Genomic DNA, 21177 nt, shown 5'->3' with positions numbered 1-21177 from the left:
CTTTCCACAGATTTAGTATGGTCTAAGTATAACATGTTACTACACCCTTAGAAACTAACTGGTTTAGAGACGCATGGTTTTAAACAGACAACAACCTACCTTATTGTTGAACTATCCCTGGCATCTGAGAAAGTAAGTTGTTGGTCAGATACTAGGAATGGTCTAATGAAAAAACTGGATTGCCATTCCTCCAGTGGTTTATATGGGAAGTAGAGAATCCTTCCAGACTGCTAATGCAATAATCTTACATGCTGAAGGCTGAGGCTTGTTTGCCAATATGCCAATAATCAAAACATACAAGTTACCTGCAATGCACTGTTCTTGTACTCAGACAGAAAACATGTTGCCTTGATGCTTGTTCAGGCGCACACAAGTTCTTTTGTCCACAAATTCTCCTTAGTAGGAGGAGTGCTAACCTAAGACAGCTTCATCCTTCCGGTTGGATTTCAGACACTTCAGCAGAGCGAAGTCTAGCATATGTCTTCTGGCTTCAATTTAAAAAGAAAACACAGTTTGTAATAAGATTCACCCAGCTTCTGCAGAGCGCTTGCTCTGTTGTCCAGATGCATAAAGATTCATTTACAAGCTGAAGTCATATGATACAATGAACAGATAAGATCTGTGACCTGCAATGTCCAAGTAGCTCTGAACCCAAGAGAAACAATGCTGGATGTAGCTATAGTTTAAAATGTAACATGTTCTTTATATTTACTGATTTCAGGCCCAACCATTCTGCATGACTGCGAACTCCCAGAGGGCAGAAATGAAGCTGCACGACTATGAGAGAGATTCGCTCTAAATGGCATGAGACAGACTCATTACCTTTATTCTGCAATAGAAATGACCATATTTTCTTGCGCACACATGTGCCACAGTATAATACCCACAGTGCTTTTGAAAGATTTTTCCAGCGTTCTGGCTGCACAGAGCAGGGACAGAGCCCAATCTCCCACTAACTAACCTGCCTAACTAAAGTGGAAACCCTAGCTGTTTCCATGGGTGGAAGGATGATTTTGAAGAAAGCAGAAGACTCTCCAGGGGGGTGAGAAATAGGAGAAGAGAGGATGGGTGCAAGGAGTTCGAAACAAAATTGCCCTAAGAAAAGTTAACTTGATTAATGGTAACACCCAGTCCATTAAAAAGGAGAGCTGATGGCCCAGCCAGGCTCCCCCAACTGTGGGGGAGGTTCCCAACCCCCTGGACCCACGTGACAGCAGGAAAGTCATCCCCCAGCCTCATGCAGCAGCCAACCGAGCCCGGGCAATGTCCACAGCTGCGCGCCGGGCAGGAAGGGGTTACTGCGCAGGGAGGGGGCGGGGCTAAGAGCGCCGCGCTCAGGACCCGGGACAGCAGCGCGAGCCCCACCCCCCGCCCGGAAGAGCTCGGGGCGGTGCCCGCGTTGCCTTGGCGACGCCGCTCGCTGTTCTAACCGCCTCCCTCCCCACCTTGCGGGGGTGGTCTCCATGGCGACGGTGACGCGGCTGCGGCGCCATGTCGGACCTGGGCTCGGAAGAGTTTGAGGAGGAGGCGGAGACCGACCTCGGGGTGCGCGCGGGCCGCCGTAGCGCCCCCCACCCCTCGCCCCAATGGCCCCCGCCGGGTCCTAGCGCCCCCACGCGCGAGAGACCTGCCCCCCACCCCGCCGCTGGGTGCCGGGTCTGGGGGGCGTGGGCACATGGACGAGGGGTGGATGTGTAAATGGATGGATGGACAAGACAGCTGGATGGATGCCTTGATGGATGTATGGTTAGATAGATGGATGGATGAGTGGATGGAAAGATGCATGGATGGACCGATGGGTGGTCAGGTAAATAGATGAGTGAATGGATGGATGAATGCATTGATGGATGGGTGGATGGATGGATGGACAGACAGGTGGAGGGATGGGTAGGTGCATGGATGGATGGATGTGCGGACAAGCAGATAGATGGGCGGATATGCGGATGGACAGATAGATGCACGGATGGATGGACGGACGGATGTGCATTTGACCGGATGGGTGGTTGGATAGACAGATCGGTGGATGAATGGATGGGTGGACACAGGGGGAGGGGCAGTGCTGAAAAGAAGGTGGCTTCCAGATGCCAAGCAGGAGCCGGTGTACATCCCTGCTTGAGGGTGGGAGTTTTTGGGGAAAGGACATGGTCTAGGGGTTCTCAACCTTTATAGAACCCCACCCCCGAGCACTGCCAGCTCATAGCTTTCACTCATGTTTTTTGACTGCAGAACAAGAGTAGAGCAGTTCTTCCATTGCAAAAAACTCAGGAAGACCCCAACAGGGCAGAGTGCTTTTAACACCATGGATTCCTACTGGAAATCTCTGGGTTTATCTCAGGAATCAGGTGTGCACACCTGACAGTGCTAACATTGCATGGCACCCCTGCTATTATACCCTTAAAAGGATCTCAAAGCACCCCAGGCTGCCTTAGCATCATGGTTGAGAATGACCAACCTAAGCAAGGGACTCAGAAAAGGAGCAGGTCACAACCAAGAAGTGGCTGCCTTTTCTTACACATGCTGAATTCAGCTTCCAGTCTCCCTCTCAGCAGATGAATGGCATTACTTGAGACTAAAAAAAAAAAATTTTCCTATCAATGCAACTGATAGAACAAAAAATAATCATAAAACCCACCTTGCATCTTGTTCTTTTTAATTAGGAGTATGATGGTGAGCGCAATGCAGCAGGTGAACGGCATGGACATGGACGAGCTCGGTTACCCAATGGTGATACATATGAAGGAGAATATGCATATGGTCTAAGAAACGGATTGGTAAGATTTAGCGCAGTCCTCTCTAACGAGTCATTTATATGTTTCAAACAGTTTTATTAAACGAGGCTGAAATGATAGTGAAAATTGACAAGCCCTATATCTACACCAAATATGTTTCAGGGAACCTACAGATTTAAAAATGGTGCTCGCTACATTGGAGAATACCTTCAAAACAGAAAGCATGGCCATGGCATTTTTATGTATCCAGATGGATCAAAGTATGAAGGTAAAGTGCTGACCATGATTCTGAGGATTTAAACACCTGAGAAGGCAAGGTTATACACTTAAGTGTTAGGAGAAAATAAGTCTAGTGCCACATTTCTAACTATATTTCTAACACCAACATTTCTGTGTTTCTTTCCTGTTATTCCTGCCTTTTTGCAAATTTGGGAGGGAAGTGGCTTGAAGTATTTGGCAGGGATTTATTGTCTCACTAACTCAATCAACAGAATTTAATATTCCAAATTATACACACCATTGAGCAAAGTTTTTACATCCTCCATTGGAATAATAGAAGAGAGTATAGTTACATTACAAGAGCAAACAATATCAAGAATATGTGTTCACATGTAGTGATTAAGCTCCTAGAATTGTAGATTTCAGTCCAGAGTATTTTTCCTCTTTCAGAGAATTATGTTATCATAATGATAAAGTGTAGGATGTATAGCTCCAGTACACCCAAAACAGCAAAGAGTAGAAACTGAACCTAAGAACAGGTGCTGTGATCACTACCCAGCCTTGGCACAATTTAAAGCATCTGTAAAAAGTATTTATGATTTCTGGCATATGTTTACCAACAGAGAACTGGGCATGGCTGAGCAGGCTCTGCCACATACCCACTTTCTTCCCTGGACAGCCCCTGTCTCCTGACCTCTCTTTTTGCTATACCAAATGGTAGCAAGGAAGTGCTAAGAGATGTGCAGAAGATTAAATTAATTCATGCAGCAGAGTCTTTGGGCAAATGTATACACAAAGAAAGCCTATGCAAGATTATTAGTGCTTAATTACAATACACAAACAGTATTCAGTCACTGCCAAACCTGGAGACACCTTCCTGTTTGACCTGAAAATTCTCTAAATTTCTGTGGTTTTCCTTCATTTGAACCAGGACTTCCCTGATCCAGCTCATACCAAGGCCTCATTAGCATGGAGAAACGAGGCAGAGAGACATGCCAGTCATGTGAAGACCTGCAGTATATTAGATGGTGTGCAATACCAGCTGTCTAGCCCTTGGCCAAGGAGCATTTCTTCTCATTCTTGAACATTTATGAGTTATCTTTGTGGAACAATCTCTATTTGGGCAATACATTTTCTGTCTTGTTCCACTTCGTGACAGGGGGAAACCTGACTGTCTAGTAGTTTATGGTCACATTATGAAAGTTGTGTACAGAAATCACACCTTACAAGTCTTTCATTAGACTTAATGAGTCAATAGTCCTCTTTCACCAGGCTGTACTGTCTATTTCTTGGTTCATTTAGACAGTCTTTCACTCCAGGCTGTCAGGCCCAATAGTGACAATTCAAGAGTATGCTACTTCATCACGTGGGGGTTGTGTTTACTGAGTGACTCACTATGATCTCTCACCCTCTGCATACCGGTAGTGTCTTAGCACCTCTTACTCTGGGCAAGGTTAAGGTATGGGAATCCAGGCCCATCAGGCTCTTCTGGTTTAAGGTCCTGACCCTGTCTGGCTATGAAGATCTCCTACAAATCCACACTCCACTGGATCCGTGAACCATGGAATTTATTATCAACCATCTTCCTTAGCTTGTTTCGTTTTCCAGTTTCCTCAAACCTCTTCAGTGCACCCAGCTCTAACTCTTCTCTTTTGCTGTTCCTTTTTTCTGGTCACTGGCTCTGTACTGCTCTTCTCTGTAGTCTTCATTAATCCTCTGCTCTGGTACCCCAGTTTTCTCCATGAGCTGTCCAGCACCATACTTTTGACTAGAGCAGGGGTTTTCAACCTTTTTTGGTTGGTGTACCCCTGGCAGCCGCTCGAGAAGCGGGGAGTCCCTTAGCAGCCAGTCAACAAGCGAAACCAGAAGTGTCAGTAGCTTTTCCGTACTGCTGCCATGGAACCGCTGGGGCCTTCCAAAGTAACCTAGGGGTACACGTACCCTCGGTTGACAACCCCTGGACGAGCTTTAGCCGCCAGACTGCAGCTCACTTCTTTTCCTGATTCAGCCCTTATATAGTCTCAGGTGGTGGAACCCATATTGGGAAGTCTCCAGTCTTAAAGGGCCTGCAGAGGTGCCCCCCTGTGCATCTATGTAAATGGAATTAGGGAATGCTATTACAGCACAGAAAAGTGGTTTGAGGCTGATTTATTTTCTGCGTCTTCTTTTGACAGCAAGGAGATTAGTTGAGTCAAACTCTTATCTTCTTCATTAACTGTTTTAAAGATTTTTTTTCTAGGAAGTCATTTAACTCCAGGATTAACACTTTTCTGTAAAAAGGCTTTGCTTTCTTTTCAGTAAAGATTTTAACACAGGCCTAGTACAGAATAACATCAACTTTAAACAAAGGATTAAAAACTAGAGACTGAATTTTGAAGTGTCAGGGCCAAACTTAGGCACTTAATAGAACAGATGGAGATCTAGATGTGAATGGCTCAGGTCCATTACTCAATATCTTTTCTATGAAAATCAAAATATACAGTTACTCATAATTGCCTAAAGTTTAAGCAGACAAGTTTGTAAATGTGGACACTTAAACCAGGTTAAAAGCATATTGCAGCTAAGATGTAGGATCTTTTTGGGAGTCTTGAAAATATTTTCACACTGTTCTTTTATTTGATGATCTAGAACCTCCCAGATTGCAGTGGTGATTTGAATAGAAAAATTATCATAGAGTTGTTTTGTGTTATGATTTCCAAAGAAGGCCTGAAAAAGGTTTTTGACCACATTATAAATTCAAGTCCTATATAGGTGTAACAGGTACATGATCTGGGCCGCCCTTAATGTGGCCCACACCTGTCTCTGGGGCAACCACCCACCTACTCACCTGCCATGCCTTGTTGTTAGTTAATTAATTAGTGTTAATTAGCAGGAGGCTGCCCTGGTACCGCCCCGCTGCCAGGGGGCGCTATCTGCGGCTCCTTTCCTTTCCAATACCTCAGCCCAAGCCTCGCAGATGTTAACTCAGGTGTATCCCTATCTTGGCCCCTTCCTGTTCTCTCTGGGCCTTCTCTGTGATGCTAACGCCCTCTCCTGGGCTCCCCGTGCCCAACTTGGGCTTGCTGAATTATGCTGCCCCCCCTGTCTGGGGCTCGCCATGCCCACACTTGGACTCCTCAATCACGCTGCCCTCTCCTGGGGCTCACAGTGCCCAACTTGGGCTTCTCAGTCATGCTGCCCTCTCCTGGGGCTCACCACGCCCACACTGGGGCCCCTCAGTCGCCCCCCCCCTGGGCTGGGTCTATGTATCCCCTATGCTGCACCCGCACTGGTGCTGGGGTCCTCACACTCTGCTGTGAGTCCCCTATGAGGCCTCCTCCAACCCCTTATAGCCTCACCCAAACCACCGGTTTAACCAACAACAAAACACAAGCCCCTGGGCTGTAACATAAATTGAAGCTGCCTGGCTAAAACAACATTGCTCAAGCCTCAAGAACTGCCATAAACCGTACCTGCGGTCAGGCTTCTTCTCGTATCCTAGCTTAGGGAGCCCCTGCCTCTCTGGCTGCTGACAGGGAACTGCCTCAGGCCTCTGCTGCTGGGCTTTATAAGGGTCAAGCCCTGCCCCTTCTGGTCAGCTGACCTTCTTTGGTTGCCCCGGCAACCCACAGCTGTGCTCCTTAGTCACTGCTAGGGCTCCTTCCTTAGCAGCTTTTCCCTCTTCAGGCACAGGGCACCTCAGTGCTCTGTGACAATAGGGTATAAGACTATGCTTAATAAAAAGTCATTGAAACTGTGCCATCTGAAGCATCAGTAGCATAAATATGTAAGCTAATAAGAATAAAGGAAAGTAACTGAGTTTTTATAATGGGACCACCATCTTTGGTCTGAGCGTAGAATTGCTATGTGTCGGCACATCTACATGTGCAATTAATGTGAAGCAATAAACTCTGGGGTTTATAATGGGACCACCATTATATACCATTGCAGATGCAATGGGACACGTCTGTGGCACCACATACTGCACATTCAGTTGTTCATGCTGCAAGAGAAATGCTGCAAGGGATATCCTGGGGTCAAAAAAACCCACAGAAAAAAAAGTGGAGTAGCATATACAGTGGCAGCGTGTGCCACCCAAAGCTGGAGCCTGGCTGGCCACAGCCACACTCTGCTGCTGGCCAGACTCTGTGCAGCAGGATCACCGGTGCTGCAACCCTGGGAGGCCTCCAAGACCCTAGGTAAGGCTGCTGGAGTCAGCCCAGTGCTGGCCCTAGCTTCCCCTACACCACCCAGGGTAACTTACCATATGCCAGAGCATGCATGGCACAGGCATTCCCTGGGGACAGCTAGCGGTGGCACAAAGTGTGCCGCTGCTAGTTGTCCTCAGGGAACCAAACATCCATGACATCTGGACACAGCCACAGTAGCTCCCTTTCACTTAGTATAGCTTTTCAAAAACAATCCATTGTAGCTTCCTTCAGTCAAGGGTCCAGCTTGAGAAAAGCTGACAAACAGAAACCAATTCTTGCTGTGATTAGTCTTTGAACTTCAGCATAATTTTTCTGTACAAACCAGGGAAATAAATCATTCTCCAGTTCCTTTGCTCAGGTTTGATTCAAGAATCTTATTGGGTTTAAAAGTGAAGCTATAATCTCTCTGGTGTTTGGAGCGGGGCAACTGTCTTTTTATAGCGTCCTCACATCCTGACAGATCAGAGCTACTAGCTCTTCCCACCATGCTTGGTACCTCAAGTTTGGTACCTCAAGTAGCCTTTAAGGTCAGTTTTCTCTTTTTTAGCTAATGAAGGTGTTTAGTTTCTGTTTCACTTAGTGAAGGGGAACACACTCCCCTTCACAGTAACTCTGCTTTGTTTCTTTTTTTCTAACCCCCATTTAATTTCAACAGCTCATTAACATTTTGGGGAAAGGAAACTTGTTAAAAATTCAGCACACAAAATGATGTTTGGGTTCACAGTAAGAGGAAAACCATATTTGCTTTCCAAGGGCAAGCCCAAACCTGTCCCTTTGCTTCCACCCCACAAAAATAAACCTTTTAAAGTTTTTTGGCCAGTCATAAAGAAGCAAATAAAAGGCATAAGCCAAAGTTTTAAAAATCCTATTTCAGGTCACCTTGAAAACATGGGTTTATTATTATATTATTTTTTGTTCATTTCCTCACATAAAGATATACGAAGTCTTTGATATTACAAGCAGAAGAGCTTAGTCAGCACAACAAAAAAGGCAGGAGGAGTAATCTTTCGTAAATGTAAGCAAAATACATATTTCAATTGATAAAAAAGCAAACTAGTTTAAACCACAGGCTTGAGATAGAGATGTTCTCACTTTGTATGAAGTAGGACTTCAAATGCCAAATGATCAGTGTAAAGTGACCTAGATTTTTTTCAGAGAAAAAAAAGTCTTTGAAGCTATTATGAATGTTGACTGTTGTTTTAAAATTTTCAGATTGTGCACCAACTGTCCTCTAAACAAAAATGTCCAGGCTTTGGCAAACATGCTAAACTGTTGAAATTTTAAGAGGTATTTGCTATGGCTAAATACTCAGTCCACAGGGCAACATAAACCTATAACACTATAAGATTTATTGCCAGGAGATGGGACCTATCAGTACTACCCAGAATGTCATATAGCTTGTCCAGTTCATCATAACATAATATATATTAAAGCGGATGAGGTATGAACAAATGTAAAAATATATACTTACAGTAAAAGAAAGATCAGGCAGCTGAATAGCAATTTGTGGACAAGGGCACAGAATGAAGAAAAGGATTTGAGAGTAAAAGGGGGAAAGCAAGGAAAGAGAATGGTAGTAGAAAAAAGAGACAGCTCAGAAGAGAGAAAAGTAGTGTGAGAGACATGAAAGGGGGCACAATCAGGAAAGTAGGGAGGGAGCCAGAGTAACATAGACTGTTTCTTCTAAAGTGAGGACTCACTCTATGATCAGCTGCTTTTGTCTGAACAGAAAAAGCTGGTGTGAAGGGGCAATTGAGGATTTTTCCTATGTGACAGTGTGTTGGAAGCATCCTGAAGGCAAACAGTGGCATGGAGGGGTGCAATGTGTGACTGACAGAATGGTCCCTAGGAGACTGACCTACTTGACACAAGTTAGAGCCTCTCTGCAGGCCCACAGAACTAGGCTTTTAAATAAACTTCCCAGTCCGCTTGTTACTGATTATGCATTGAATGAAATGGCTTAGTTCATACAATGTGATTGCTGTTGTTTTAACTTTACAAACAAGGGTGTAAAAAGGTGTGAAAAGGTCAAGAGATTTTGGAGCAGACAGCCAGAATTTGAGAATCCTGTGTGTGTGTGCAAAAACATTCCTTAGATAGCACATAATCTCTCAGGGCTTGAGTAACGAAGAAGTGAATAGCTGAGCAGAGGAGGAAAACAGTTGAGAATACTATTTCACAACTAGTAGTAAAACCATGCATGCTCAGATATCCAGCTTCAGAAGCAGAATGTCATCTTGCACTCCTTTATGCATGGCTGTTTTCTACATTTTCTCCTTCCTTAGTTCTTTTTATTCACAGATTGTTGCAGAGGTGCACAGTTGAGTACATCCAGTACATTCTAATACCTTAGGTCTGTGGTTGCTTAGAAGATGCTTTAGTGCCCTGATCAGGTCCCTGGTTCAGAACATTCTTCCTCCCCCTCTTTGAGGCTTAAAGCCTTCATTCACTCAATAAATGGAATATGTCCTACTAATTAGTTCGTGCTGATAACTTTTCTGTTGATGTGTCAAAGCCTTTAGCCATCTGTAAATATGTCACTAATAATAGCAGTGATAAAAAGATCAAGTGATAAAAAACAGATTTCTCTGCTGAAAAAAGCCAGCACTGTTGTAATCTCATTTATTTTTGAGTACGAACAGACTACATAATGATCTACAAACCAGCTTTTCCTAGAGACTACTTGACAAGTATCTTTGCCTTTCACGTTCAGGTAGAAGATCACTGAGTTAAAAATTGCTTCTTTTCCCATTGTAATTATTTGCAGAAATTACATTGCCCTTAATCAGAGCTAGTTTGGTATTTTGGCAGCTGTCATAATAATAGACACTGACAGAAGTGACATTTGTCATGCAGTCGGTCTAATGAAAGTGCGCTACAGCTGTGCCTTGATACACGTGCATGGCTGCAGAGTGCTTTAAAAGTGGCCGATCGCATGACAAATTAACCCTCATCTAATGAGGGATCAGATGAAGATGCTGTCTGCAAAAAGAGAGGGGGGAGAGGGCAGAGGGGGGCACAGGTGGTGTTCTCTTTGATCCTCCCAGTCTCAGGGTATGGGCCGAGGAGGGAGAGGAGGATCCAGGTAGTTAACCAAAGACTGCGGCGCTGGTGTCATTGGGAAGGCTTTGGCTTCCATGACCACAGCCCACTCTTTGGCGAGAGAGGCAGCGAGCTGCCGGGAAGAGATGGTCTCCACCTCTCTCCCCTGAGGAGGAGGCTCTTCTGAGCCAGACTGGCTGAAGGGGTGGGGGTGTAGCTCTCTATGTTAAGGAAAGCTACGCGTCCCTGCAAGCTGATGTTGGCGACCAGGGTGGACGACTGGAGACCCTCTGGGTTAAAATCCGTGGGGAACACGGCACAGAGGACACAATGGTGGGAGTCTACTACAGACCTCCCACCCAAAGTCAAGAGCTTGACCGGGAGCTCACCCAGTAACTGGCTGAGGCTGCATGCACCAGGACCATGGTTATCATGGGTGACTTCAATTACCCAGACATCTCGTGGGAGGATCACTCAGCAAAATCCGAGCGGTCGCAAAGCTTCCTGTCATGCATGGATGACCTCTACCTGACTCAAGAAGTCTATGGGACAACGAGAGGTAAAGTGCTGCTTGACCTGGTACTGGCTACTGGGGATGACCTAATCGGCAACCTAGTGATTGATGGGAAGCTGGGTGACAGCGACCACGAGCTGATCACCTTCACCATCCACCATAAAGCTGGCAAGTCAGTCAGCAACACTGAAGTCCTTGAGCTCAGGAGGCTTGTCAGTGAGGCCCTAAGGGACCACGACCCCAGGGGGAGGAGAGTTCAGGAAGAGTGGTTGCTCCTCAAGGGAGCGATCCTCAATGCACAAGCCAATTCTATTCCATCTTGGAGGAAAGGCAGGAAGAGAGCACAGCAGCCCTCCTGGCTCTCCAGGGATCTAGCAGACTTCCTGAGGCTAAAAAGAAAGGCCTACAAAGGATGGAGGACAGGATTCACCTCCAAGGAGGAATATTCTGCACTGGTCCTGTAGAGAGCAAACCAGGAAAGCCAAGGCTGCAACTGAACTTGTACTAGCTTCGAGCATCAAGGACAATAAAAAGTCCTTTTTCAAATATGTGGGGAGCTGGAGGAAAAGCAAGGACAACATTGGACCCCTGCTAAACCAGATGGGGCAACTGACGCCCAGGAAAAAGCCAACCTATTAAATGGGTACTTTGCGTCAGTTTTTCATCAGTCCCATGGGACACCCATGCCCACTACAGGACAGGGAGGTCTGGGTGAGGGAGATCCCCTGCCCTCTATCAATGCTGACCTCGTGAAGGTACACCTTGAGAGGCTGGATACCTTCAAGTCAGCCGGCCCTGACAATCTACACCCCAGGGTACTTAAGGAGCTGGCGAGCATCATAGCCCAGCCTCTGGCATGGATCTTTGAGAATTCCTGGTGCTCTGGTGAAGTGCCCGAAGACTGGAAGAAGACCAATGTGGTACCTATCTTCAAGAAAGGGAGGAAAGTGGATCTGGCAAATTATAGGCCCATCAGCCTGACTCCTATCCCGGGTAAGATCTTAGAAAAGTTTATTAAAGAGGCCATCCTTAATGGACTGGCCGATGCCAACGTCCTGAGGGATAGCCAGGATGGGTTTGTTGTGGGTAGGTCTTGCTTGACCAATCTCATTTCCTTCTACGACCAGGTGACCTATCACCTGGACAAGGGAGAAAAGATTGATGTCATATATCTTGACTTCAGAAAAGCCTTTGATCTGGTATCCTATGATTACCTTTTGGTGAAACTGGCCAATTGTGGTCTTGGGTCCACCATGATCCGCTGGCTGGGAAATTGGCTCTGTGGTTGGGCCCAGAGGGTAGTAATTGATGGAAGTCAATCATCATGGTGCCCTGTGACCAGTGGGGTCCCCCGAGACTCTGTCCTTGGACCCATAGTGTTCAACATCTTCATTAATGATGTGGGCATTGGAGTCAGAAGCGGACTGGCCAAGTTCACTGATGACACCAAACTTTGGGGCAAAGCATCCACACCAGAAGACGGGGCGATCCAGGCTGCCCTGGACAGGCTCAGCAAATGGGCGGATGAGAACCTGATGGTGTTTAACATTGAAAAATGCAAGGTTCTCCATCTTGGGAGGAAAAACCTACAGCATCCATATAGGCTCGGCAGTGCTACACTGGCTAGCACTACAGAAGAAAGAGACTTGGGGGTCATCGTTGACCACAAGATGAACATGAGCCTGCAATGTAATGCTGCGGCTAGTAAAGTGACCAAAACGCTGGCTTGCATCCATAGATGCTTCTCAAGTAAATCCTGGGATGTCATTCTCGCCTTGTACTCAGCCTTGGTGAGGCTGCAGCTGGAGTACTGCATCCAGTTTTGGGCTCCACAATTCAAAAAGGATGTGGAGAAGCTTGAGAGTGTCCAGAGAAGAGCCACATGCATGATCAGAAGTCAGGAAAACAGACCTTACAACAACAGGCTGAGAGCTATGGGGCTCTTTAGCCTGGAAAAGCGCAGGCTCAGGGATGATCTGATGGCCACCTATAAGTTTATCAGGGGTGACCATCAGTATCTGGGGGAACGTTTGTTCACCAGAGCGCCCCAAGGGATGACAAGGTCAAACGGTTACAAACTACTGCAAGACTGTTTCAGGCTGGACATAAGGAAGAATTTCTTTACTGTCCGAGCCCCCAAGGTCTGGAACAGCCTGCCATCAGAGGTGGTTCAAGTGCCTACACTGAACACCTCCAAGAGTAAATTGGATGTTTATCTTGCTGGGATCCTATGACCCCAGCTGACTTCTTGCCCCTGGGACAGGGGGCTGGACTCGATATTCTTCTGAGGTCCCTTCCAGCCCTAATGTCTATGAAATCTATTAAACTGTGGGCTGGGGCTTGCCCGACCTAAGCTGGAGAGAATGGGGGGTGGATTGGAGAACCCCCTCCAAGTCCCTCCCCTTCCAGCTCAGGTCAGGCAAGACCCTGCCTGCAGCTCCATCCCCCTCCCTTCCTGCAGACAGCTGGGGTTGGGGGAGGGCTAGAGCCTACGCTAAAGGAAGGCAGTTCCTCTGCTGGTTCAGCTCCAAAGTTGAGCTCAATTCCCCACTCTTGCCCCCATGACAGTGAACATCTGCTGGGTCAGGGGGAGGGGGGGATCACTCTAACTCCTGGCACTTTATGTGATATCACTTTATGTAATAAAGTGCCAGGAGTTAGAGCAAGGACCTGCGTGTCTGTCGGTGCTCAACATTCTTTTTTGGTTGTTTAATTGTGTTATCTTCATTCACATAACATTAACTAGCTGTCAGTACAACAGTTCTAAAGACTGATTAGCATGACACAAAGTGAAATTTATCACTTCCATCCTTTTTTTTTATCATGTCCATTGAAGGAGAATGGGTGGAGGATGAAAGACATGGCAACGGAGTATATTACTATGCAAATGGAGACACCTACACTGGAGAATGGTTTAACCATAGAAGGTTTGTTTCATGGTAACATCAATCTTTCACTTTTCGTGAGGACATTAAAACAACATGATTTCTACAAATTTGTGGCTGCTTATATGAAAGAGAGAGCTGTAGAAGGGTTTTGCCAATCAAATCCAATTTAAGATGGCCAGAAAGTGTGCACTAAGACAGCTCATTCCAATAGGCACAGACAGAAGACTGACTGAGTATGAATGCCTGAGCAAGAAGGATGTGCGATTGGAAATTCAGATGATGGTGCTTGTTTTAGTGATATGTTTGATTCATTACACTTGTAAAGTAATCCAGTATTTTAAATTTAAAGTAATGTAAAATAAAGTTATTATTTGCCACTTCCCAGGCATGGACAAGGTACATACATCTATGCAGACACTGGCTCTAAATATGTTGGTGGCTGGGTTAATGGGAGCCAGGAAGGAGGAGCTGAACTCATTCACCTGAACCACAGATACCAGGGCAAGTTTGTAAATAAATACGTAAGTGTTCTGGAAAATTTGGTTTTATTTGAAAACACTTTTTCACTGTCCCAGTTTGGGCTGTTTGCATTGAAAATTCTCATCTTTTAATTTAGCCTTGGAACTATAAATGTAAGAGAGAAAACAGAATCTACTGGTCAAATAGGAAGAAAATTTTTTAAAAGTATAAAAGCCAACCGACACATGTAGTTTGCATAGAGTTTTTGTATAGCTTTAACTATTTTTACTGAATTGTAATGTATCTTGCATTTACTCCTTCAAAGTTTGCTAGCTATAAAGTCTAATTCTTTTTTTTTTTTTTTTTTAAGCCAATAGGTCATGGAAAGTATGTCTTTGATATTGGGTGTGAACAGCATGGGGAATACGTACAGTCAGATCTGGTAAGTAATATAGTACAGACTACACTAAATGTCAGAAAAAATGTTTTGCTTTGCGCTTTGCAAGTGCAAACACACAGAAAGGCCATTTCTACTCCCAGTGCAAGCAGCAGTAGTGCACTGAAATCAGTATCATCTCCTAAAGGTTCTAGGCTTCAGGAGGAAAAAATTAGATGAGCAGAACTCTAGCTGAGGCTGCTTTTGAAAATATGGCCCATTATTATCTTGTTTCTGTGACAGGCAAAGTACCCACAGCTCCCATTGATTTCTGTGAGAGTTGTTGGTTGATAGCTGGTATGGGAGCCAATTTTTCTCTCTGCCTCAGAGTTTGGATCTTTCAGACATATTTCTGACTACCTAACCAAAGTGCAACAACAGCAACAACACCACCACCTCACTTTTATAGTAAGCATATAGTCTTGGCTTAAATTTCTGATTTCAAGTTAGCGAACATGATGCATTTTGCTTGGATTTAGCCTACTCTTTTTCTGAACTGCCTCACATACTAGTTCACAGCTTCCATTTCATACTACCTTAAAACCTCCATAATGACACCTAAATTAAAGCTTCAGGTGATTTGTAATCTATATTTATTTTTATTCCTGCTATAAGGAGACTTTCTACTTTTTCTTTCTGCACTGAACAGAGGCCTGATTGGCCAGTACCACAACCTGGCCAGTGGCAGTGCGTGATAGAGTCAGAGGTTCAGTACTGTGTGTTGGGGGATGTCAGCTCCCTTTTTCTTTTGTCACCAACATGCATGTTTAGTGGCCATTTAAATACCAATTTTTGAGGGCAAAAAAGGATGTGATTCCTTTCCCTGAAGCAATAAACCTCCACTCACTGCTCTTAGACCATGTGCTGCTACTGCTGCTTGGCCTTTCTTGCTGTCAGCCCCTGCAAGGAAGGTGCAGGGTGCAGGGGTGGGAGGGAAATAAAGGATGAGAAGGTGAGGTGCTCCCTTATCTCCATACTGGTTCCCCTCTATTAGGCAGCACCCAGAGTGCGTGCCTTTCTTACCCACCCATTGTTATGCTACCGGCAATGAATGTGTCAAATGTAGTTCACTTGTATTCCTTTTTTCATCAATTTGCTTAGCTAATCCAACCCAAGGACAAGAGAAAGGGCAGCAAAGAACTGCCTTCTATTCCAGGGTATGGGAACGCACCTGCCATTGAAGGCTTTATCTTCTTGGAGCCTGGTTTAACAGAGGTGCTCTCTGGGTTGAATGAAGTGTTTCTGCATGGTTTACCTGCATGTAACAAAAGCTAAAAAAGGAGCATGGGAAAGGTCTCCATTTCTAATCTTAGATAGAATTTAGAAATTAGAAAGTTTTGCTTTACCTTTCTAAATACAGCTCCTAGTATTTATATATTTTGTTTGCTAATACTTTGAGAATGATTATATCACTTTTTGGAACTGTCCGTGTTCCAGCAACTGTAGGTAAACAGAGTATTTGAGGTTCTGCATGTGATTTTCAAGCAGTAATCAGTGATCACACTGATGAAGGCTACTCTACAGAAAGAGACTTGGAGACACAAAAACATGAGTGATTCATTCGAAGTCATGGATAGTCAGTTTCCAGGATCTGGGTTTCTGAACTTCTTGAGAAAGTGTAGTTTCTTCAAGGTTAGATAATGTTTTACAGTGCAAAGGAAAGAAAGTAATAACAAGAACAAAGTGCAAAGTGATAATAAAAAAACACTTTTAGCAAAGAGTATGCACGTGTATTGTATAAACTTCACTACTGCAGTCATAAATAGCAACAGCACCTAAAGGTAAAGTTACATATCACACTTAGACTGTACTAAATCTGTGGAATGTTAAGCACTGTTAAAGTTAGGCCATACTGTGAGTAGTTGCACATTAAAGGTTAATACTGTTTCTTGCCTGCACAGCTCTGACTTACCACTGTAGGGCAGGTGAACAGGGTCATGGCTAGGAACCAGGGCTCCTGGAGTGCATCTTGACGAGCGTGTGTATGCAAGGGTGTGTGTTTCAAGTGGGGTAAATAGCAGCAGATAATTGTGCCACTGCTATTTGTGCCCAGGCATGCCCTTGCACATGTGCTGTGGTGTGCAGCATATTGACTGGAGTGGGGCAGGGGAGGCTGGGGCCAGCACCTGTGCGAGACCTGGTAGCCCTACCTGGGTTGTGGGGGCCTCCCAGGGCAGCAGGGGCACTGAGCTGGCCGTTCGGAGTCTGGCCAGCAGCTAGTGTGGGAGGCTGAGTTTCTGGTGGCTCACGGTGCTGCTGCATACGCTACATCACTTTTTTTAGTGGCAGATTTTTTGCCACCGGAATCTCCTGGTGTCAGAAATAAATACCATGCTGCTAATTAGCAGTGCAGTGAACAGGTGCTTGTGCACCATGTGGTTTGTGGTGCCTTAAATGGGTTTGAGGTGCCACAAACTCTGTGTGTGCTCTCATTGAGACACACTCATCGGCTCTATCTCTGCTCTGGGTCAGGCAAGAGGAGGGGGCTGGGAACGATACATTTTGGGATGCCGGAGACTGAAAATTGCTTGTTTTATCTCCATGGAGGAGACTGAAATTATCCTGACACAAACTAGGTAGCGTGGCCATGATAATTCTTGCTTAATGTGGCATAAATTTGAGATGCTCATAGGGCACTTAGTATGAGCTACGAAGCTTCAAAGTGTGGACGCTAGCATTTTAAGCGCCCTTAGAGTGGTCCAAGTTTAATGTGCATCTTCACTGTATCAGATTGAACTAAAGGCAGGGAACCAGGTGCTCCTGAGTTGAAAGCATACTTCTGCTGTTGGGTTCCTGTGCAGCCTTGTGCAAGTCATAGGTTCTTCATCTGTAACATGGGGATATTCCTACCGACTCAAGAGGAATTTCATGAGGATTTGGTTACTACTTTGAAAGTGTAAACCACTATTGTAACTACAGATGATTATAATTTTATGTAGCTGTTAGGTAAATAGCTACATAAAATAAAAAACATAGAATTCTACTTTATTTTTTAATGAGCTGGTATCTGTTTCTTCAAATGACAGATAATGCCAGTGTTCAGGTATTAATTTTCTTCCTTTACTTTCAATGGAAATAATATAACCTTGCTTTGAAATATTTACACATTTTCAGGCAAGGCGTTAGGAACAATAACACTAATTTTAGGTGAATTTGTAAGCAAAAAGATTCAAGGGATTGTGTGTGGCTGTAATGGAAGATTTGTGTGTGGGAATACATGAGACCTTCAGCTAACCACCTCGTTTCAGCATACCAGCATTATTAGATATTTGTAAGCAAAACATACCTTGCAACTCCACATCAGACCCCTGTGCAAAGTGTGCAGGGGTAGATGGGCCAGAGGCAAAATTTGACCTACCTACCTCAGCTAGAAGGATTTATCCCTTAGTTCATAAATCCATCTGGTAGCTTTTGAGATGTATTGAGAAGGAGGACTAGATTATGTTTTTATGAATCTGAGCCACACTTAGGTGAGAGACAAGGTGCATTGATGAGGTTGTTGCATTGGGCCGGGATGGATTTTTATGTAGATATATATATAGTGCATAATTCTTTCTCCCAGCTGAACAGGAAAGCAGTGTGTGCAATTAGCATAATTAGTGCTTGCTCAGTGGCCCTGGCCTCACCATTGACCTATGGAAAGGAGCCACTTCTGAGGCTAGCTAGTTTATCTAGCACTTGCTCTCCCAATGCCTCCCCTGAAGTCAACAAAATGGTGGCTGCAAATACCCAACCAATTTTTTGACTGACTGGCTATGAATATGCTGCTCTGAGTTTTATTTATGTTATGTGCCAAGTTTTACAGTTTAGTTGTTTATGTTATAGGGGAATCCATAGCAACCTTTGTAAAAGAGGGAAAACAATGGCTAGAATTATAAGGATATGTAAAGAGGAAATCATTAAGAAGATCGTTTTGCATCTTTGGCTAAGAGTTTAAAAAATGAGTACTTTTCTAAAATGAGGTAGCCAAGTCCATGTATAGGCATGTTATCATGATTATCAAAAGTGTGGAGTGTCCAGCAGCTCCCATTGATCTCACTACTTTGAAAATGAAGCCCTCGATTTAGGTATCTAAATATACAAATAGGAGCCTAACTTTAAACATATGCTTATGCTTTTGAAAACCAGAGCCTCAAATCAGAACCATCATTTTCAAGTGAATGCAACAGCAACTATTTACTACAGGCCATAGTATTCCATTCTAATTACAGTAATGAGAAACTTCATTTATTTCCTGTAGTTTAGCGGTATCAAGCCCATTCTGGGTCCTGGGCCAGATCTAGACATTGAGCTCCTCCCAGGCTGAATCTGTGGCAATTCATTTGGATGGCAATGTGCATCCAGGCTGAGGGACAGCATGGATCCAGGGGCGTGTGCCTGCATGGAGCTGGGGGCATGCAACTGCATGGAACTTCATTCTGTCAGAGCTCTGAGCTGCTGCACACCATTGGCTCCTTGCAGATGCATGTCCCTGACTATGCTGTGTGAACATGGATCCATACAGCCACACTGCTTCAGATTCACGCTGCCACATGCCCTGGGCACTTCTAACCAGAAGTTGCACAGAGCAGGGAAGAGGTGACAGCTGCAGAATGTCTTGCTCCCTCTCCCAGAAACACTTCTACTGATGGAAAATTTCCACTGCTAGAAATAAATGCCTCTTTGTGGCCCAAGTTTAGATAAACTGAACCATCACAACCTGTACTCAGATGACAAAAACATAAAGAGTACAAAGCTTATACACAGTACTTCCTGTTATATCATGGATCTTACCCATGCATGACTGCACTACAGTGTGAAACCTCTGATGTGGTTATTGACATTTGCTCAGTGCTGCATTGAGGTGGGTAATTATGTCTGCTATGGGGTGTAGCATATGCAAAAATGTGAGCACCTCACTGTGGCACTCTTTTGGTGGTGTGGATGTGCCCTGTGTGTCCCCATGACTCTTTTGTGCAAGTACATGACAAACCTGACCCATTAAAACACAAAATAAGCAAGCATTAAGTTTGAGACCAACATTGGAACTGTCTGATTGCTTCAAGGTTATCTAGCCTGGCATTTTTTCTCTGACTTCTAAGGCTTGTGACTATTCAGGCTATTCCACATTAGCAGCATAGTTTGAAGGGCTATATTGTTACCTTTCAAACTTGGTGAAAAAAGATTTTAATCCCCACAGACTTGGTCTTACTTACGACCTTTCCATTCCTAGTGTTAATGCCAGGTATTTTTTATGTTCATGTGGTTTCTAGGACAAAGGGGAGGAGGAAGAAGAGGAGGAAACTTCAGCCGTAATTTCTCCAAAATGGAAAGCAACAAAAATTACTAAATTGACTCTCTGGACTCCTGCCCCTGAGAAACCCCCACCTCCTGAAGAGCCTGCAGCAGCAGCAGCAGCAGCAGCAGCAGCAGCAGAAGAGGAGCCAGCAAATGCAGGTTTGTCCTGATGAGCTGCTGGACACTTTGGCTTCCAAGTAGTTTTTGCCTGTTTAATTTGCATAATAAATAAGATGTACTTCGTAGCTTAGGTGGTGTTGAATATTAGCAATTAGCATGGCAAGATGAACCTTCACGTTCGTATACTGCAAGTATAGGCTTTCTATACTTTGTTTCGCTATAATATAAGTAGCAAGAGACAACTCTCTTGGAAAGTCTGTAAATTATTATGGGCTTTCAGGATTGATATTGTGATCTATATATAAACAAATTCAGGAAATCTAATGAGACTGCTCACATGAGTAGAAGCTACAGGATTGAGCCAAAGATATTAGCTGTTACCTAATAATAATAATAATATTAATGACAGGTCTGTTTTTTCCTCTTTGTAATTTGGTCTGTTTCTAAGTTTCTCCCATCTCAGTTGCTGCAGAAGTTGTTGAGAGTGCAGAGCCTCCTGCTGAAGAGTCAACTGAAGCTATAACCTCACCTAAAGAATCAGAAGAGGAGGAGGAAGTTAACAAAGAAGATGAAGTGGATCAAGGTGAAGAAGAAAGAGAAACAAGTAAGTATAGCATCATCTAAAATGATGCATGTCACCAACTGAAAACATGTCACTGGTGACATAGTGGCTAAAAATAACCATGTACTGCTGGCACAGCACAGTATGGGCTGCTACTGCACCGTCATTTAGTACTTCCAAAATGACGGCTCAGTAACAACAGCACCATAGGGACACATGTAGACACACCTACTGTATAGGTGCTCATTTATCCTTCCGGAAAGTTCTTATATAGGGACACATCCTCAGAAAGCCAGCTTCTACTTCTGTATAGTCAAGCTGTAGCTGTTGCTGTGGTTCAGTGGCAGAATCCTTGTCTACCATGAAAAAGACCTGGGTTTGATTCCCAAATGCAGGTATAACTACAGCCATTGAGGCACTAAATGTCCAGATTTGGTCTGGCCTTTGGATATTGTCTCAATGGTCTAAGGAGGGGATGGAAGGTCTGGGCAGCCTCCACTCCATAGGTGTACATGTCAAAGGTCCTGGTGACCTCTCTCACACACACTCTGATCCAGAATGATTAACGATTGCCTAACATACTCAAGTTTATGTTTTTTTATTGTTTTTAGGATGGAAATTATACTTGTACATAGCATCATTTGTGTATATGTGTAGTACCATTTACTAACGCATATGCCTAACTGTGTTGAGATTCGAGAAATTAGAGATCAGGCTAAAGTCCCTTGGAAAATTTGGCCC

At 44.5% G+C, this 21177-nt stretch overlaps 2 protein-coding genes across 5 annotated transcripts in view; one reads left to right on the top strand and one right to left on the bottom strand.

Annotated features, from left to right (window-relative positions):
* SLC37A1 (solute carrier family 37 member 1) overlaps positions 1-493 on the bottom strand; it is a 64642-nt gene extending 64149 nt beyond the window's left edge. Inside the window, exon 1 of the transcript XR_002090137.2 lies at positions 306-493. The gene's annotated coding sequence lies outside the window, so the exon portion shown is untranslated. The remainder of the gene's footprint in view (positions 1-305) is intronic.
* A 944-nt stretch (positions 494-1437) lies between these two features.
* RSPH1 (radial spoke head component 1) overlaps positions 1438-21177 on the top strand; it is a 71111-nt gene continuing 51371 nt past the window's right edge. For 3 of the 4 annotated variants that reach the window (XR_002090138.2, XM_019487179.2, XM_014611182.3), the window contains exons 1-8: positions 1438-1545; positions 2658-2771; positions 2892-2997; positions 13531-13621; positions 13968-14103; positions 14412-14483; positions 19730-19913; positions 20323-20478. Coding sequence is in view for 3 of the 4 variants with exons in the window: in XM_019487179.2 (XP_019342724.2) it covers positions 1492-1545; positions 2658-2771; positions 2892-2997; positions 13531-13621; positions 13968-14103; positions 14412-14483; positions 19730-19913; positions 20323-20478 (913 nt within the window). In the remaining variant the exon portion in view is untranslated. The remainder of the gene's footprint in view (positions 1546-2657; positions 2772-2891; positions 2998-13530; positions 13622-13967; positions 14104-14411; positions 14484-19729; positions 19914-20322; positions 20479-21177) is intronic. The other variant, XM_006258347.4, reaches the window with a different exon arrangement.

Source organism: Alligator mississippiensis, chromosome 1, assembly GCF_030867095.1.
Source record: "Alligator mississippiensis isolate rAllMis1 chromosome 1, rAllMis1, whole genome shotgun sequence".
Lineage (NCBI taxonomy): Eukaryota > Metazoa > Chordata > Crocodylia > Alligatoridae > Alligator > Alligator mississippiensis.
The sequence above is the reverse complement of the archived record's forward strand: the minus strand, read 5'-3'. Positions and strand labels throughout refer to the sequence as shown.